Raw genomic sequence first — 20,726 nt, 5'->3', positions numbered from 1 at the left:
ATTTCAATTCACTCATGAATAACTTTACTTCTTTAACGATGTCTGATAGTTATACTAATTTTTAAAACATTTTTCTGATATCTCTGGCGTCAGTAGCGCACATGGTGAAATGCACTAGAGATCATGAAATGATAAAGTATATAAACTTCTTGTGATCTGACAGTCTATTATTATTTCGTTAATCTAATTCGCGAATTCGCTGTTATCAAGTCTATAGCAGCGGTTCAAATAAATAGCTGAAAGAAGTTGTAATTATGTAGTTTTTGTATTTTTTCCAATCCAATCGTTCTATTTTGGAAGGTATACTTTTCTCAGTGTACCAGAGCATTTGCCATTACTATCGCGAATCCCTCCGAAGAACACGGCGAGTTGTTACCGGACAACAGTAGGTAGGTAACGAAAAATAAAACGAATAACCGTATTGGGAATTCCGTAGGTAGAGAGAGCGACAAGTTTATAATAGAATGCAGGTATACAGAGTACGTGAAATTGTTGTAAAAGTTTCAGTTGTCGTTAAGCTACCGAGTCGAAATACAAGCACACCAAAGCATAAACGTGAAATATGTTAACAGTGTTTGAAAGAAACGGTTCGTGATGGTGACGACATGGACGGCGTCCGTCTCGGTTTCGGCTAATCGATATTCTCAGCATCCTCCACCTTGATCAGTGAAAACTTGCTGAAGGGCAGTGACTTATCAATGAATTGTAGAAATCATGTACAATATTTTACTTCAAAATACGGCACCTTGAAATGTGGTCTATGGTATGTAATTTACATAATCATTGTTAATTGCATGGTAGAAATACCACTCTTTAGAAATAACTTGAATGCAAAATGAAATTTTTTGTTTATGATGAATGAAAAAGGTATTTTAGACAAGTTTTTTTCTATTTATGTGTTAGTGATTTCAATTTTAAAGTAAATAATTTCTAAAATTAACAAAGAGGCACATTGAAGTCGTGGCTACTGCTACGAAAGGTTGGTTTTCGAAATATTTTTGTTTAATTTATTTTGGATGTTAATTTTAATTATACGCCATTAAAAATTACGCAGAAATCATAAAAATATCAATAAATTGAAGTAAATTGATCATGTTTCGTTCGAATTTTTCTTTGGCTTATTATGTTGTATTATTCGTTTTAAAACTTGTATTACGTGTTTTTGAGGTTATTGAATTGTTTTTCTTGTAAAATTTTGTGAATTTCCTTGTTTCAAATTACGAGTCCCCCTTATTAAACATTATTTTTTTTTTCATCTAGTACTTTATCTGTTTTCATTTTTTATTGAATTTAGTAACTGCAGCATAAATTATTGGACGTTTTGTCATTATTTTCATAGCTCCCTCGATTTTTATGTTTAAAAGTATTATCCTTTTATGTTTTATCTAAAAAAATAAAGTAACCACCCTTGAGTACAATTTTAGTAAGTGGGTCAATTTAAACGGGACGAACGTATTGGAGAAGGAAATTATCTAACTGAAAGCAATAATAATAAGACACCACATTGTGGCTCTCTCTTTTTTTGTCTACAATCAAAAAGAAAATACTATAATTGAGTCATGAAAACGTGTTTGAAAATATTTATTTCAATAAAATATTTATTGCGGAAATTTTTGCAAAAATATATTTTGCCTTCTGACAATGTCTATCAGTGTTCCTTGGTTTAAAGGACATTGCTTTTTCCTAGTTTATAATTCAAATGTCCCCGATTAATTTGAAACAAAATATTATGACTAAAAATTGTATGTTTACTACCATAACAATTATTTACGACCCTGTAATATGAGAAAGCATGTTTTAAAATGCGCAATCAAAATAAACAGATTATTTATAAAGATATCGTGTGAATAACAATAATTGTTTTAATTGGTTTATTAAATTTCCGTTCGAAATATTACAGTCTTTATATTATTGATACAGAATGACAAACCGTTCGTTTGGCAAATTGTGTATTCAAAATACTGTACGAGGTGTTAATAATAATTTCTAAATATAAAGTTACATGCTTTATACTCATAAATATTAACTATGACCTCGAGAGATATTTCTAAGCATTTGAAACAACGTTCAATCAAGCATTGTTTTTTTATCTAATTCAAATGTATATTTTGATACATGCGGGGAAGTTATTAAAACATCAGCAACTTTTCTCCATAAGAAATATGTCTCTTGTTGAAAACATATCTACCCACGATCCTAAATTCACTAAAGGCCGCTTGACATGGTGCAAGACAATGTGCAAGAAATTGCACGCAATTCCTTGAAATATCAAAATATTACATTGACGAATCGTTTGACATTATGCAAGTCCCTTACCACTACATCATGCTTGCCACTAAGCAAAATCCTAAAAGTAAAAATAAACAAATTCGTAACCTCAAACTTTATTTAATATTTTGTGGGCAGTTTAAAATTGAAAATAACAGAGCTAATTAAAGCAAACAAGAAAAAAGGGACCAGTGCATCACTGGCAATAATTATATCTGCCTTGTGAATAGCTGGAGAATTAATCGAGGAAAACAGAAAAATTAGTTGAGTATGGATGAAGAAACTTTTGAAAAATTTCTAATGAAAATAAAACGTAATTTAGTAGATTAGAAACTCATTTGGGCGTGTTTTTGATCAAGAAATATTGCGTCTTGCATTGCATGTTGTATTGCATCATGTCAAGCGGCCTTAATAAATTCTGCTGGAGCTTGCTACGCAATTTGCAATTAGGGGAGACAGGGGAGGGTTGAGGCGTTATTCAATTAACACAAAAATCCTCGGAAACTTTCAACGATTCGCGTAAAAGAATGAAACAGTTTAGAAATAAGGACTTTTAACTACTATGAAAAGTCATAATAAATAATTAGCCTTAAACAAGTTTTGGACTAATAATTTGTGGACTTATATTTATATGCATGAGAGTAAAAAAAATTCTGATCATAAACTTAGGATGGTCATTTTAAATATTATTACAGAATAATCTAAAATTTTCATAAATGTACCTGAGCTAAAACGATTTACTAAAAGAAAATATTTCAACCATGAAGAACGATATTTCTGCTAATATAGAAGAACATTACAAAAATATAAAGTAAATCAGATTTTGTGCTAATATCAAATGTTACGTTAAATTTATGCTATGAATTCTTCTAATAAATAATTACAGTTCTATAAAATAATCTAATTTGAATAAAGGAGTAATGAAACAACAATCTACGTGGCTTATTATTTATTAATGCTATAAGATTATCGATTTTATCAAATTGATTGACTATTTAGAATTGCCAGTATGTCCTCGTTGTCATATTTTTTAATTAGGCGAATATTGATCAATAGTCCAGTCTGCAAGTTCTAATTGTTGTTAATTAGCCCATAAAAAAATTTAAAAGTTATAAACAAGTAAACACCTTTCGAAAAATAGTTTTTGGTTTTTCTCTTTTATATCGTAAAGTATAAATACCCTATGATAAAGTATTTTCCATAATCTAAGAAAGTGCCTTTACTACTGAAAACCTATATAAAATTTGATAAGACCTAAAAATCGTAAATTTATGGACATTTATTGGGAGGGCATTGTGTAAAGCTGCACTATCACGCAACGAAAAATCTGGCAACGCTGTTGAAAAAGATTAAACGAAGCATGTTCGTCCTTCAGACAGTGTCATGATAACACGTGTTCGTCAAGTAGACGCGTTTTCAGAACTTGGTTTTTTGTTACGTCGTATCTGCGTACGAACGATATAAGGAAGGGCTCGGTTGCCGACACGTCGCGTTCTGGACGACTGGTATCTGTAACAACTGACGAAAATATGGAAACAGTGGCGCTGCCGTTAGTTGGGCAGCCGAACCAATCTGTAGTGCGACTATCCGGAGAACTTCAAGTATTCGATCGTTCTTTACGCATCCACTATTGAAATTTTGAGAGTTGTGTCTCTTATGCAGTCAGGATAATACGCATTACCAGCATTCCATTTTATCGTCGGATGAAACAATCCTCACAACGTCATTGGATAAGAATTAAATCTACCTGGGAAGTGTGTGTGGACAGGTAGTCACGCGCGAGGTCTCGTGAATCCTTACTTTTTTTAGAGTTACGTGACGGGTCAATGGAAACGCTCGAATACTTACGTGGGTAAATGGACAACGATCCAACACTCGCGAACATCTAACAACTACACGTTATGTGTGCGAAAGTACCTTAATGTTTATTTTGAAGAATGGATATGCAGTCGAGGATTCGTTGAGTGGTCCGCTCGAGCACGTGACCTGACACCTCGTGGGTCCTTCTCAAAGACCGCGTTTTTGCAAGAGGACTACGTATCCTTCCCAACTCCCGAACTGCAATTATGGGCATCAATTTGAACACTTACAGTTAACCTTTTTCGAATCCCTTTTGTAATTTCTTTTAATAAACTCATTTTGACGCTGCATTTTTTTCACTTAATGCAAATTCGTTGTCCGACTTATACTTGACATTTTCAATAGTTTAAAGAGAAATTTGAATTTATTTGATTTGATATAAACTGTTTCATGGCTCAAAAAGAAAATGACACGGTTAAAGGCGTTGGAACCATACATAATCCGACCCTGTTAAGCTCAAGTATGAATATAAGAGTATCAATTGCATCAATTATTTGTATATGTCAACTTGACTAGATTTTAGAGTGCTATTTGAAAAACAAGAAAACTGGATCAGATTTAAAAATATCTCAATTGGGTGATAAATGAAGTAAACAAATGTTAGATAGGTAAACGTGAGCTTATATTTTCAAAAAGGTATAAATTCATACAAATACAATAAAAGTTGAAAAGTTTAATAATAATGACAGACAGTTTCAAGGAAAAAATTATGACGAGTGTCCCTCCATTAGAGAGTGTATTTAAAATATAGAATTAAAAACGTAATTTTTTTTAAAATTCTACAAATTAAGGTTTATCTAGTACAGGGGTGCTCAAACGGTCGATCGCGATCGACCAGTCGATCGCGAGTGCTTTTTGAGTAGATCTCGAGAAGAAAAAAATTTTTAATAAGTAGGTAGGTAAGTAAACTACAAAAATGTATTACGTAATAAAATAACATTGCTTGCGGCAAAAGGCGGCTTTATCAAAGGAACGCGCGGCACTTGTCAAAGAAAAGCCGCGTTGTTTCTAGACTAGACTGTACTGTCTAGTTTCGGGCGGCGCGTTTGACGGGAACATTCGAGACTTTCTTTCACGCCGATATAAATGTTGCGCCTGCATGAATTGGAGTCATTCTGAATTGTAAGTTGATAGCGATACTACGTCGATACAAAGTTTATTATTAAATAGTGGAAAATGAGTGCAGTGAAGAAATCTAAAACGTATCATTTTAATAAGGGTTGGGAGGAAGAATTTTTCTTTTGTATGGTGAAGGATAAGTGCATTTGTGTTATTTGTAGTGCGTCAGTTGTAATACCTAAGCGTGGTAACTTAGAGAGGCATCATAAAACGGTTCATAAAAACTATCAAAAGGATTTTCCGCCACAGAGTGAATTAAGAAAACGAAAAGTAAGTGATTTTATATCTTGTTTGAAAAATCAACAAACCATGTTCACAAGACCAGCCAAACAATCAAAAGCTGCTACGATCGCGTCATTTAAAATATCTCATATATTGGCGAAACACAAGAAACCATTCGAAGATGGATCGGTGGTGAAGGAAGCATTTATTGAAGCGGGTGAGACTTTATTTGGAGATTTTAAAAATAAAACAGAAATCATGTCTGCTATTAGAGAACTTCAGTTATCTCGTCCGACTGTCACAAGGCGTATTGAAGACATGAGTCAGGACATCGCAGATAAACTAAAACATGATATCATGGAATGTACATACTTTTCTTTACAGTTCGACGAATCCACCGATATGACAGACACTGCTCAGCTGTGTTTTTATTCGGATGGTATTCAATGACATGTCGGCTAAGGAAGAATTTTTGACAATCATTCCTCTGAAGGGGAAGACCCGTGGCGAAGATATATATGAAGTTTTCTTTAATTTTGTAAAAAAATACGAGCTACCAATATATAAATTAGTGTGCATTATAACCGATGGAGCACCAGCAATGACTGGAAACAAAAACGGTTTTGTGGCATTGTGTCGAGCTGATGAACAATTCCCTTCATTTTTTTCATTCCATTGCATTATACATCAACAAGTTTTGTGTTCCAAAGTTTTAAACACGGAGGAAATTATGGGCATTGCAACAAAAATTGTGAATTCCATCCGTGCACGTAGCTTGCAACGGGGGCTCTTTCAGTTGCAGTTGGAAGATAGGGAGTCAGCTGAACACACTGATTTAGTTCTTCACACAGACGTCAGGTGTTTGAGTCGCGGGAAGTTCCTACAAAGGTTTCAAGAATTATTGCCCGAAATAACAGCTTTTCTAGACGAAAGAGGTGATGACACTCAGATTTTGAAAAACGAAAAATAGCTGACTGATTTGGCATTTTTGACTGACATCACAATGCACTTAAACATCGTTAACTTGGAGCTTCAAGGTAAAGGAAAAACTATTATTGAGATGATTAGCGTAGTAAACGCATTCAAAAGTAAATTGCAACTTATGATAAATCAACTGAAAAGAAAGGATCTGAAACATTTTCCGTCTTTGAAAGCAAGGATTCCTCAGTTTAATTATGATACGTATGAGGCTGAATTATCAAATATTTTGGGACAATTCGAAATGCGTTTTTATGATTGCAGTAAATTGGAAATTATAGCATCATTTATGGGTTATCCTTTTTCATGTAAAAACATTGAGGAATTAGCTACTGAAATAGCAAGTCAGTTTAATATGAACTCATGTTCTGTTGAAAATGAGTTGGTGCAGATTATATCAGATATACATCTCAAAGCTACAGCATCTGATACAAATTTCCGGTGTTTTATATCTGAAGATAAATATCCGAATTTAAGGCAAATCGCCCTTCAACTGACGGCATTGTTTGGGTCAACTTACTTGTGCGAGTCTGCATTTTCTGAAATGAAGATAATTAAGTAAAAATATCGCAATCGACTAACTGACGATCATATGTCATCATGCTTGCGATTAGCACTCAGTGGTTACGTACCATCTTATGAAAAGTATGCTGAGGACATGCAGTGCCACGCTTCAACATCCAAAGCCACTCTTTAGTTAGGTTTAACACCATATGTAACTCTTTTGTTTTGTAACAACCAATAAACTCGCAATTTTGAATAACTATGAGTTTTTTCATTGATATTGTAGAGAAGAATCTAACTAAACCTAACCCAAACCTTGACTAAAATAATGTACCTATATTGTGCAGAAAGCTAATATCTATATATGCTACGGTACACCCTACCTAGGTAGGTAGGGTGTATCGTGTATGTACGACAACCCTGCATCACACATACTTTGCAGCCTCTCAGAGTCGATCCGGTTCTGTTTTTGGATTTGAGGGAACTTTTCGTGGCTATATATATATTTGTTTAAATTATTGATACATTTATCGATAATCCATATTCTCTTATCAAAGTCCAAACTTATTATTTTAAAATGTAAATTAGACTGTACCGATTTAGTGAAAACCATTATCCCTTTCCGTTTTAGGATACTTACTTACTTCCTATACTCAGGTACCTGTGACATTGTTTGGCCGAATTTACCAGTTAATTTAAAACGACCTTTGTGAAACCGTAGGTAAGGTAATTCCTTTGACCGTATTTACATCCCCCGCTGTCTATTGTTGCATAGCTAGAAGTACTTGACAAAGTTGCCGCAGTAAAAAGTCTAGTATGGAAAAAGTTGAAATTTTCTCGTCCATATTAGCATAAATTATTGAATTCTCTTCTTCCATATTAGCAGAATAGTTAAAAATCCCCTCTACCATATCAGCAGAATTAGTTTAATACTTTTCGTCCATATTAGTTGATTTCACAAGTCTGCTGTTAGTAGTCATCAATTACCTATTAATTATTATGAACTCTAACCTCATTAAGTTATCGTTACTATAAATTGTCTGTGTTTAGTATTTCTGTCAGTTTTATAGATTCAACTCCAACCCCATTAAGGTATCGTCTTATTTATTCGTCTAGTCAGATTAGTGTAACTTTAAATTATTAAATCCTCAGTTTGCTATAGTTTATTTCAGAAATGTATAGAGCAATAAAAACTCATTAAGTATGCAAAGGGACCACAGAGTGACCCAACGAATATTTAAGCCACTCTCATAGTTTGGCATTGATTTCATTGTACATTTATGGGTTTAGCCTATTGTTATCCGTTTACAAACACTAAAAACATTGTGCCAAAGGCGAGCCGGTAGGATACTCGTAAAAAGGAAAGAATTTTATTTTAACAGAATAAAAGTAGGCAAGATCCCACATTTTCTCCTCTTCTTTAATGACATGCTGGACTGCTTTTCGCCAGTTCACCTCCTTAATGGATTAATCCTTTCACTTGCGCCCATATAAGTTCTATAGGATTTAGTTCGCAATAATTTGGCGATGTACGCAGCTCAGTTACACTAGGTTTTTCTGCTATATCTTCCACGGGGCATTTCATATAACGATGTTTGTGTAAATTTGCTATAGCTAATAGTTCCTTTTTAACAAATTTCTTGTTTTCTCCAAGATGAAGTTGGAGTCTTCTCTATGCATCGAAAATGATAACTTGCGTTATCCTAACTACTACTGAATCAGCCAGAAGATATTTCATCATTTCACCAAAATAGTCTTCAAAAACATCCGAATCCATGTCCTCGTAGTAATCTCCCGTATGGCGCGATTGAAAGGTTAGCAAACCTTCTTTTAAAAATCCCTCTTCGCTTTCAATGTGGACGATTATTAGGCTTTTCCCTTTACCCGAAGACACCGCGGACAGGCCTTCCATGAAAGTTTGGCGAGCACTGGTTATATTTTTGTGTTGCCACATTTTTGGTACCGTATAACTTTCATTAATCCACTTCTCATCAAGAAAAAAGATTTTCTTCTGCTCTGTTATGTACTGCTTTATACTTCTTAAGTATTTTCGTCGCCAGCAAACAATTTCATCGCTTTCCAGTAAAAGTAATTTACGGTTATGCTTTTCCCTGGCAAAATCCATATTTCTCAAAGTGGTCCATAAAAGTTTCTTAGTTATCAACGGAATACTTTCTTCCTCGCAATAATTTAAAAACGGTGGGCTTTCCAACTCCAGTCATTCGGGAACATCGGTCGACAGTTTCTTGCTCAGTAAATTTCTGGTAATCGTATTTTATGCGTGTACATTTAAAATAATAAGTTTTTCATTCACTGATCTGAAATAGGGATGGAATTTGAGTAGAGGCACTAATAGAAGGTTAAACGGTACCTGTTATACACAAAACGTAACTGTATAATCTACTACCTAAGTAATCCCTACACAATATTTCAAGACCTACACCTATGGCCTACACCAAAATTGAGCCGAACTGGACTGAATTCCCCATTTTATTGCTATATACATTTCTGAAATGGACTATAAATGAATTGTTTTTAAAAAGCAAGTTGGTGAATTGAGTTATTTATAATTCTACCACAATTCAATCTACAATCTAACTTTATCGGAACACTTCACTAAATACTGTAATTTATTAATTCAAAACACTATTCACTATACAGAATTAATTGCAATACACTTTTGAGGAAACGAGTTTTCTTTTCTCGCATTTACTACAACTACTAAAGTCTTTTCAAGAAAATTTTGGCGTATTCGTCGTAATCCGACAATTTTCGATTTTTCAGTTATTTTCAACTCTTTTTTTATAAACTTTGACGCCATTGCACACCAGCATAGTTAGCACTCAAGTTTTTGGATTACATTTTACTTTTTAGTGTACATTTTCCATATATTTTCTGTACTGTATGATTTCTTTTTGTTTCAGGATGACTACTGATCATGTTTGAAAAAAGACCATGGTCGAAATTGTTGGTGCTTCTACTGTGCTTACTAACATGTATTTTTATATGGCACGAATTGGTAAGCTACCCAACAGGTATCGCCCCAACCACGCCTACAGCCTACACCCTCTTCACGCAGGATGACACAGGATTCGCCGACAGAGTTTTACACTTACCTGAAAACGATTACAGTCAACTAATAGATTTAAATTTCAATTTTACCATGATTAACTTCATCTGCAACGAAACCATCCCTTTGTTATTAATATTGGTTCATTCCTCACCTAATAATTTTGCCAAAAGGAAAACTATAAGAGAGACTTGGGGAAGGAACGACGATAACGTCAAGGTGGTATTTATGGTAGGCAGCGTTAACTCGACTCAATTGCAGAAACGCTTGGAAATAGAAAATCAGTTGCACAAAGATTTCGCTCAGGGTAGTTTTATAGATACGTACAGAAATCTGACGTACAAACACGTGATGTCATTGAAATATTTCATATATCATTGCCCGCAGGCCAAATATGTACTTAAGACTGACGATGACGTATTTGTAAACATGCCAACTATGAAAAATTTTTTGAGATACGATCTATCTCCTCATGGTGCTAGCAACGGTTTGTTTTGTACGCCTAGATACAACAGTTTAGTTTTAAGATCGTACAGGTCGAAATGGAGGGTGTCGTTTGCGGAATATCCGGATAGAGTATATCCGACTTATTGCCCGGGGTGGACTATCTTGTATACCCCAGACGTTGTGTTTGGGTTGTACAAGGAAGCTCAAAAAACCGAGTATTTTTGGATCGACGACATACACCTCACGGGTACACTTACTCAGAAACTTAATTTTACTCATACTGATATTGAACCTTTAATTTTATCCAAGAATATCCTCAATAGAATCGTTTATTATTCTTATAATTATTCTCAACCTTTTATATACGGAAGGGAAGATTTAATAGAAAAACAAATTAGGGGATTATGGAATTATGTTACAACGCGCGAAGCGCCTAAATATATATTTAGAGATATTATAACAAGAACTAAATAATTATATATTTATAATATAGTTAAAATATGCATCACTATAAATAAGAGCAGGTTTCCAAAATAAATTTAACAAAAAACGATTTTCTTCCAAATATATTGTTCTTCTTAAAGTGCCATCTTCGGACGACCATCAGGACTATTTGTATTTTATTCACAATTCCTCTAAACAATTGGTTTGATGCGCAGTTATACCACTACCTTAATTTTCGCACCCATTATATTCTTCGTCGTCCTAAATCCCTCTTTCCCTGCATAATAAATCTCTGGAATTCGTATCGTTGTTTATGGTCTCTTTGTGTTACCAATTTGGGTAAAACTTCTTCATTTGCGACTCTATCTGTTCATGAAATTCGTACTATTCTTCTTAATATCCACATTTCAAATGCCTCCAGTTTAGGAAGGTCGCATTTAAAGAACTACTGCACGCGATTTGAAAAAACCAACACGCCTAAGCTCGATCACGCCATGTAATCATTAAGTTAAGACGTCACCTTTCTGTTAGTATAAGTTTTGTGGATTATAAATAATGGCAGCACCCAAGAAACTGTGATGCACTGTTTTGATAAAGCCGAAGTTGACACAATTGATACAGATGAAATGGTAAATCAGTATTTGCTATCCCAACATGATAGTGCCTCTGAAGTTTCATAAAACGAGGAAGAGGACGCTGCTAGTGGAAACAGGACCTCCAAACTTTTGGAACACGCAGAATGTCAGCTGCAATTTGTTAACCATCCGATACGCGCCTTTACATGAACGTCGTTTGTCGCGTGGAGACTGGCAACCCCAAATCCGAAATTTTTTTTTTGTTTTTCCACAGTTTTTCTGACAATAAATTCTAAACCGTCTGTTGCCCAAAAATCGGACAGGTTTTGATAGCCCCAACGAAAAACATCTGCTGGATACAGTAATCCTAAAAATAATTTCAATAATATCAGTTTTATGCTTTCTATATACTTATTTGCATTTTTGTCAATAATACTCAAAATATTATCTTGTCACGAAACTGCTGAATACACGAACAATATTGATAATCATTCAAGATACAGCGAGATTAATATCAGCAAAGATTATTAAATTGATTTTTACGAATTTTGTGCTTGATTACTTTTTTACCCTACTTTCCCCCAAATTGTGGAAAAAATAATCCAGATTCGCATTCAGTGACCTTGAAAACAGAATAATAGTCAATAGTACTCCGCGATCACTTATTGTTAATTTTAAGTGACTCAAATTACATTGGAGCGATTTGGATAAGTCTTCGAATAAAAATTGGCTGTTTGCATACGGTTCTTTTGTCATCCATAAATCAATATAGAATATAACCTCAAAACTTTGTTGCAGTTGAAAACAATGAAATTCATAACATCATAATATTTTAATATCTAAATGTATCACAGGAAATCAAAAATGAATAAAAACATTTTTTGCATAGTTTCCAATTGAAGTATATACAAAAACACAATAAAACCAAAGCAATAATTACATGCAATGAAGTCACGAATATAACTTAGACATTATTAAATATTAATTGGGCATTTCACTTTGTTCAGAACAGATTTCTATTTGTTGAAAGAAAAGTTTGGGTACAAAACGATCTAAGAACAATCCGAAATTAGTTTGTGCGCATGCAGATTACTTCTACACTAATATAGTGTTATTTAAATGAGTGAATATTTATTCTATGGTACAAATAACCGTAAATAAGTAGAAGCCACAATATACATATTCACCTTTAAACAAAATGCTATAAATAAAAACACATAATAGTTTGAAACGTTCATGTGTTATAATTAAATATAACATGATCTCATTAACATTATCACTTAAAACTGCTTGTTAAACAATGAACACAATCTTAAGATAAATAAATTTCTCAATTATCACCTTTTCAAACTTTGTGAAGAAAATGAGAAACAAATTTTGGAAACTTGCATCTAGTTTATATTAATAGTTAGTTAGGAAACTAAATATTATATTGAATTAAAAATACACTCATAGCACTGAAAAAGAAATATAGAAATATTGCAAGATTACGTGAGATCAAACTTTAGTATAAGTATTTGTAAGATATATTTTATGGATATAAGTGATGTTAAGCATGTTGGATGTAAATAAAAAAATTGGCTATTCCATTACAACCGTTATATGAAACAAAACTCACATTAATTTTATGAAAAAAGTAGATTTCTAATTTATTGAATTATTAAATACTCTAGACAACATCAACTGAACAGTCGTTAGGTTAGATGGTAACAAAACAGAAAGGAGGAAGAATGGAAATAGAAGCGTGAGAAAATAAAATGAAGGTTCATTCACACGTCTGACATCTAAGCGATCCGTCGTTTTTAGTATAATTGTCTTTCGGATTTACAGAATGTTAGAACAGCATTCACGTCTCTTAACTAACTAACTCCGCGCACTTTTCCTCTAATTATTTTATTATATGACCCCTCTTACAATGGGTTCGTCGCGATGTTGTCAGCTGGCACAAAAACTACTTGGGTACTTAAAGTTGAAAGAATAGAGATGGGAGAGAACGAAAAACGACAACCAAGATACAACACTAGCAATTTTGAAAAATTGGAAAAGTATAATTTATTTCAAATAAATAAGTACAAAATGATATGAAGTAATAATAAAATCAGTTATTCATTTAATAAACTGCGAGTAAATCAAGGTTAGCAACGAAAAGGTCGTGCTTCTTGAAACTTTCATTTATTTAAATGATAATGAATTAAATAAATAATGTAAAGAAATAACGAGCGGAATTATTTTTGGATTATGGGGTGATTAAAAACATTTGACCGGTATACTAATTATAAAAAAAATGATTTTTTAACCTTGCTTGAAAAACAGCCCTTTTACAACACTATCAAAATTTGAAATATTTTTTTTCGTAAAATTTATCTGTTTCTGATATTTTCAAGCTTGTGGCTGGAAAAATAAATATTTTTCATAGAAAAGCTGTTGATAAATTCTGTCAATTCATTTAACGGTTGTTTAGGTGGCCATACTGTATTATCACTAGTTTTTTATCACAGCTAAAAAAATATGGACAGTACTTATGTGAAAAAACGTCTCAACGTTATGGTGCCGACAGTAATAATTTTCTCTCTCGTTAGATACACTTTATCTTTATTGCGCATGCTTCATGCGCGCAAAAGATGCTTAGAATTAACTGAAGCGCCCGAAGGAGAGAGAGAACGATACACTATTTGTTTCCTTTAGTCGGAACACCTTCCACTTATAGAAACTGTCCATATAAGAGTATGTATTACAATTATTAAAAAAGCTTTTTCAAATTTTTTACACACGATATGTATCATAATAGTTTGGCAGGTGTTTTTTGTCTAGATTCTTTTCATCCATTAACATGTTAGCATCAAATTATAAAAAATGAGCGATTTAAGCCTATAAAGGACTGTGTTATGACGTAATCTAAATTATGCATATCTGTGATAATTTTGTCTACGTATATTTATAATTTTATGTTATTTCGATGTCAAATTAATGCCCAACCATTTTTATTATTTTATATTTGAATTTCTATCAACATTTAATCTGACAGTTAATATTTGATTGACCTTCATAGAAAATTAGAAAAAAAAACTCTTGGGTAAACAAAAAGTGGCATTCGAAAATCTCGAAAACATAATTCTTTTTTATTACCAGTTTAAACAGTTTATGGTAATAGTAAATTGGGTTTTATTGCTCTCAATCTCTTTTACATTTATGTAAATTCGCTTAAATCCCACTAAAGCTCTATATCAATATGTATATTTCACAATCATGATATCACGTTATAAGAAAATGAAAAATAGATCAGTTGAAAGTAGCTTAGACCTTCGTTTTATTCCTCATTGAATGATAATAAAAAATGCAGAAGATTTTTTATTATTAATAAGAACCACTCAGGTCCGGATTACGCTAGGGGCTTAGGGTGGTTATAGCCTCGGGCCCCAGGTCCAAGAGGGCACCATCATTTGGAAATCATTCTGTATTTTTTTATGTGTTGATACCACAAATCTAAGTATTGATGTGATTTGTGAATTTTTCCAGGTTTCCGAATTCCTTAAGGGGGCCCCGTCATTATTTTAACCCCGGGCCTTACAAATCTTAATCAGGCTCTGGAACCACTATAGGGTTATAACCATATTTTGAGGTTTCATAATATATTACTCATTCAAAAAGTTATATGATTATTTGTTTGGACAGTTGGATTTTCTTGTTTGTATTTGTTTCTTATTTCTTATTGAACAGTGGAAGACACTATAATATCTTCCGAGACAGATTATATGTTCTCTCAATTCTTTCCTATTGTTGGAGGCAAAAGAATATCATCAAGAACATTAGCATTGGTTACCTTCTCGTTATATAACAATAATCTAAGTAACGTAAAGTTTGAACAACACCCGAATTCAACTTTTCATAGAATGAGATTTCTGTTACTTCTGGAAAATTCTTTTGAAAAAACTATTTGACTTGATACGTATGAAACGAATTTTCCATTATCCGGAACGTAGGAAACGGGAGATTCATTTTCCGTGTATTCTACAACCTAACCTAACCTCTCCACTCATTTCATGGTGGGTGTTTGAATATTGAATGTGAATCATGAGATTTAGTACAATTTTCGTCTGATGTACTTCTAGTTTTAAAAAAACAAAATATTCATTAACAGTTATATTCAAGCAAAATAAATGCTTCTCGGTACATTCACAGCGTCTTAAAAGTACAACTATTTGAGGTTTAGGATAATGACAGCAAACATAAAGTTTATTCTCATAGGAAATAATTCAAGATTGATTACTAAGCATAATACAAACATATCAAAAATCAACAGTTATTATATAACATTCCTCATTTATAAACAATTATCTATGATTAGTTCTAGAAAATGGTAATGGGAAGTTAAATAAAAAACATTCTACATGTCGAGTTTGTGTTGTTTGTTCGTTTATTATTCATGCACATTAACGTGTTGCATGATCAAAATATTGATCCAATTTTAAGTGGGTTTCAACATTAAATCAACATATAATTTGTGTGTCTTAATGAAAGTAGGGTAATTGTTAAACTTTTCAACAAATATTTTAGAAAGGCTTACAGAAATTGACGTATCGAAACACTTAATTTGACCACATTTATCTATTAAAATACGTACTACTGTAAGCATTAAACCATAATAATTGATACATGTCAAAGTGTAAATAACGAATCACATTTAAACAACGTTACCATACTTTTGAAGCAGAATGAATATTGCGGAAATAATGATATTAAGTTGATATTACGTATTATAAAAATGTCTAGGTTAGTTTTTACGTGTTCATTGAATCTTCTCGTACTTACATACTTCATTTTGACCAACAGATATGCAAAATTGACTTTAAATGCAAAAGATGTGATATAGTTGATATTGAAATGATCTTATTTTATTGTAAAATAATAATAAAAAAGTGTAAGTAAATTTTATGTGTATATATGTTGATAATATTGGAAATATAATAAATTAAAAATATATATTGTTACTATGACTCTTTTTAGGTCGCAGTGCATATAAAAACCCCTTAGATATTGTTACTATAAGTTCTATCACACAAACAAGGTTTTAAAACAAGTGCAGTGACGAAGCTAGACATGGGGCATCATCCTATCAAAAATTCGCGAACTTTTGAACGAATGAGGTATAGCTAATTCCCTTAGACTCAAAAAAAAAATGTTGCAAATCTAAAACGATATGCTTTTTAGGGCACAGCATGTAGTTTCTCTTAAATGGAATTATGAGACCTTTTAAATACCGCGATTTTAGAACAAAAAAAGACTTTGGTGATGCCCTTATACTTTACCAAGATGTCAAAAATTTAAAAGAAAGTTTTTTTAGGGTATAATGATAATTTTCTCTCTGTAACTACTTTAGACTTTACCTCAGACTATTAACTAGTTTGATCACTTTTATACTTGAAATAATTTGAAACTTTCATATATATATATATATACATACATACATATATACTTTCATCCTGCTATTTTAAAACAAAAATAATCTGGGTGATGCTAAAAGACTTTACCGCAAATTACCAATTAATTTGATCACTTTTATGCTTGAAGAAAAAAGTTACAGATTTGAAAGAGTGTTCACTTAGGATATAGCAATTAGTTCCTCTTATTTGCGACAATAAAGCCTCAATCTTAGGAACAAAAAAAAGTTGAGGTCCCATGTCTATATTAGTCCTTTTAAAACGCCTTTGAATATGTGATATACAGTACTCATTTTGTTCTTAAAATGTAAACCGGAAATTCAATTATCTGTGTATTTTCACTATATTCATAAAAAAGGTTAAAAAAGTCTATTTATTCAAAAAATATCGGGGTTTATATTGATATATGCTATGAAACTGTTGACAGAAATTTAATTCGAATATTGGAAATGAAGATCCTTATGAGTACTAGATATCCAATGTTTTATTTACTTTATAAGGAACATATTTATTCTCGATTAGTTTCTATAATGACTGCGTGGTTTCAACATCATTATTCGTTATTTTTTTATAATATATTTAACAATGTCAAATCTGTTCATTCCAAACACTATTAATTCTGATAAATAACCTCAGAAATATTCTTATCTTTATACTTACTGATTTGTTTACAGTAGTGAAGGACATTCCTTTTCTCAGAATTTTGCCTTAAAATAATTTGTAAATTAAATTGATATTTTTTTGTAATTAAAATTTATTCAACAAGAACAATTATAAGTATTGTATATCACATTTTTATGTTAGATAAACATGTACATAGAATAGGTCTGAATCATAGTTTCTATTTTGTTAAAAATAAATAAGTTAACTCGTCCAAGATGATTTGCAATATTTTTATTTATAAAATAGAAACTATGTGAGAATAATTGCACAAATTTAAATATTATATATAGAAAGAAAACTGAATTAAAGCAAAAGGAAAACGTATCATTACTAGATAAGTTCTGATAAGTTTTTTAGAGATTCAGGAGGCATTTTTTTAAACATTAAGTTGTATATTGAATAAGTTTTAGATTTTAGAAAAAGTGCCTATGAATGTGATGTGTTTGTTATTGTAATAATTAATTTACACAAATCGATTTCTCCAATTTTGAAAAACAATATCTCATAAAGTAAATTTGGAATTTTTAGGTTAGATTTGATCAAAAAATAATATCGATATTTTTCAATCTATAATTAATTACAAATCAAATAAGCTTACTAATTAGAATAATTTAAAATTTTCCAAATTGTCGAGAGTCGCGTTGTATTATTTATATAGATGACAAGGTGGGTCCATAAACTGTAGTAGTTAATAACCATTGACGTTTATGGTTTTTCCCGTAAATACTCTCAATTATCACACATATAAAATTGAAATTATTGGAAATAACAAATTTTTATTACTTACTTTATAATCTTTAAATGATTCAAAAATAGCATATTTCGTTTAGTTTTTCTGGTTAGTAGAAACTATTCCTCATGATTTCAAGTATCATAACAATTAAAATAAGATAAAAAATCCAGAAGTATAAAATTTTTATTGCCAGTAATAATCACCTAGAACTACTTATCCCATGAAGATTTTTTCTTCATCTCAAATATAAGCACTTAATAATATGAGCAATACACTTATATGTTTATATTTTAAAAATATTGTTTACAATTACTCATATCAAGCCAAATAGAAGAGTACTTCTTTTTTCAATATTAAAAAAGAAGAAATCTATGTAACATCACATCCTGTATTCAGCCAAATATTCTTTCATAATAAATGGAAGAGTCCTTGGTACTATAGAAATATAAATAGAGTAGAGGTGACGAAAAGAGAAAGTTAAGCTCGATATGTGACTTTATTGATGGAAATAGGTACATCATGTAGATTTTGGTATATTTTAGAATTGAGCTCATTTATTTTTGTGAGACGATGAAATTTATAATTGAAAATAATGAGACCGAAACTAAATGGCTCGACGGGCCAAACAGCTTGTGAAGTTTAATATGTATTATTTAAATTTTCCGAAGGAAACCCCAACTCATCTATATTGCAGCAATTCAAAACATCGTGTATAAACATTTAACCAACCCGTCAAATATTTTACTTTTCTATGACCTTATTTTGATGCCCACTCTATGGAATTGTCAAGGGAAAAAGGAAGAAACTATGAAATTACATATACGTAATACTTCTAATGGATAGTTTCTATAAGTGGAAGCTGTTTCCACTAAGGAAGACAGAATGATAACTCTTTCTCTATCCTCCGAGGCTCCAGCTCGGTTCTACTCATTTTCAAGCATGCGCAATCTGTACGAGTTATCTGTAACGAGAGAGAAAATAGTATATTGTCGGCACCTTAATAGTGCGCCATTCCTTCCCGTTTAAACTGTCCATATAGAAATTTTACATATTTACAAATAAAGAAAATTATCATCACCTTCTAATTCAAAATATAAATCCGAGTCAGACAACTCTGAACTATAAGTCTTCTGCTCTATCTGTAATATTTCTATGTTTAGTATCATTGGAATGTGATTTCCACTTTTATTTTAGAAATATATAATTTTAATATGCTATCTGTGATTTTCTACTTTGGGTCCGGAGTACTTCAAAATTAATTGTGGTCATTATTTAACGAATTCCCATTGAAAACTATATTTAATTGTTCACTGGACTCTCATAGTATTTGTGTTTTGAATTTTCATATTTAAAACTTTGAACATAATAACCTCTATATACAACATTCTTTTATTATATTTAATCCCATAGATTTGTAATAGTATAAATATATATTTTTTTGTATTCAAATAAAACAGATTATGTAAAGTATAGCATCAGCATTAGTCACATTTATACAGTGCAAGTAATGAAAAACGTTTTATTAGTAAGTCCAAAAAAGTAATTAAAAAACAATCGGACGTCCTCTTCTGGAGCTATATATTTTTTCTCATAAAATATTTGACAAAAAAAATAACAATAACATTCTCTAATACTACTCAGCAAATCTATAATGTCATTATCTATACCTAATTTAAACTAAGGTTATTAATTAACATTATTTGTTAAATATTTACAACAATCTTCAATTTACGTGTTATCTGACACTATCACTCTTTTCAATATATTATTAGTCCAAACTGTATACTTCATAATGGTATTTAACACTATACTGATATTTACGTATGGAATTAAAATTACTTGTACTGTACCCATTAATTTATGATATTCATATTACTTCACATTGTAATTACTTAGAATTTAGTAGCCTAATAAAATTCATCTGTCAAAATGTGCCAACTTTGAGGTATACATTATGTCCAGAATAAAACACTGATTGAAATTTATAGTTTTATTTTAACCCTACATTTTCAAATTTGACAAGTAAAATAAGAAGATTATAAAATATATAATTGTCACATCATAACTTCATATCCAACGCTCACCATTCGAAGATATTTTCGAACCATATAAATTTTTCGCTCAAACATCAGGATTCTAAAATAAGTCACACACGCTACGGTCTGTTACCTGTACATTTGTCTGTCAGTTTACGCAGTAAATTATACAAATAGATTATTAGTTCTCTGTTATTGAACAGAAGTCTGATTAAGCTTAAAAAAACTAATATTCGTCTTAAATGATTTGCACTTCTATAGTAGGTATTGGTCGTTTTTCAAATAGTATGTGCATTGTGAATAGCGCTCTATTAATCACTTAGTCCATAATTTTTAAATGTACTACATATTTTTCTCGAACTGCCTATA

The 20,726-nt window shown here is 31.6% G+C and overlaps 1 protein-coding gene and 1 long non-coding RNA gene across 4 annotated transcripts; one reads left to right on the top strand and one right to left on the bottom strand.

Annotated features, from left to right (window-relative positions):
* The first annotated feature begins 366 nt into the window (after window positions 1-366).
* Window positions 367-11,018, top strand: LOC130442128 (beta-1,3-galactosyltransferase 5). 3 transcript variants are annotated; one of them, XM_056776188.1, is made up of 3 exons: window positions 4,700-4,764; window positions 7,583-7,672; window positions 9,876-11,018. In XM_056776188.1, the coding sequence occupies exon 3, from the start codon at window positions 9,890-9,892 to the stop codon at window positions 10,940-10,942; it is 1,053 nt and encodes a 350-aa protein (XP_056632166.1). In that variant the 5' UTR covers window positions 4,700-4,764; window positions 7,583-7,672; window positions 9,876-9,889; the 3' UTR covers window positions 10,943-11,018. The 3 variants fall into 3 exon arrangements, with proteins under 3 accessions (XP_056632165.1, XP_056632166.1, XP_056632167.1); XM_056776189.1 differs by lacking the exon at window positions 4,700-4,764 and adding an exon at window positions 4,963-5,023 and having other exon boundaries at window positions 9,876-10,942; XM_056776187.1 differs by lacking the exons at window positions 4,700-4,764; window positions 7,583-7,672 and adding an exon at window positions 367-763 and having other exon boundaries at window positions 9,876-10,942.
* On the bottom strand, window positions 10,874-18,676 carry LOC130442131 (uncharacterized). The gene is made up of 2 exons (XR_008909670.1): window positions 18,376-18,676; window positions 10,874-11,854 (listed from the first exon to the last, which is right to left on the bottom strand). It is a non-coding gene; the product is annotated as an uncharacterized LOC130442131 (long non-coding RNA).
* Between the last annotated feature and the right edge of the window lie 2,050 nt (window positions 18,677-20,726).

This window comes from Diorhabda sublineata, chromosome 3 (genome assembly GCF_026230105.1).
Source record: "Diorhabda sublineata isolate icDioSubl1.1 chromosome 3, icDioSubl1.1, whole genome shotgun sequence".
In the NCBI taxonomy this organism is placed as follows: Eukaryota; Metazoa; Arthropoda; class Insecta; order Coleoptera; family Chrysomelidae; genus Diorhabda; species Diorhabda sublineata.
This window is presented reverse-complemented; position numbering and strand designations above follow the sequence as displayed.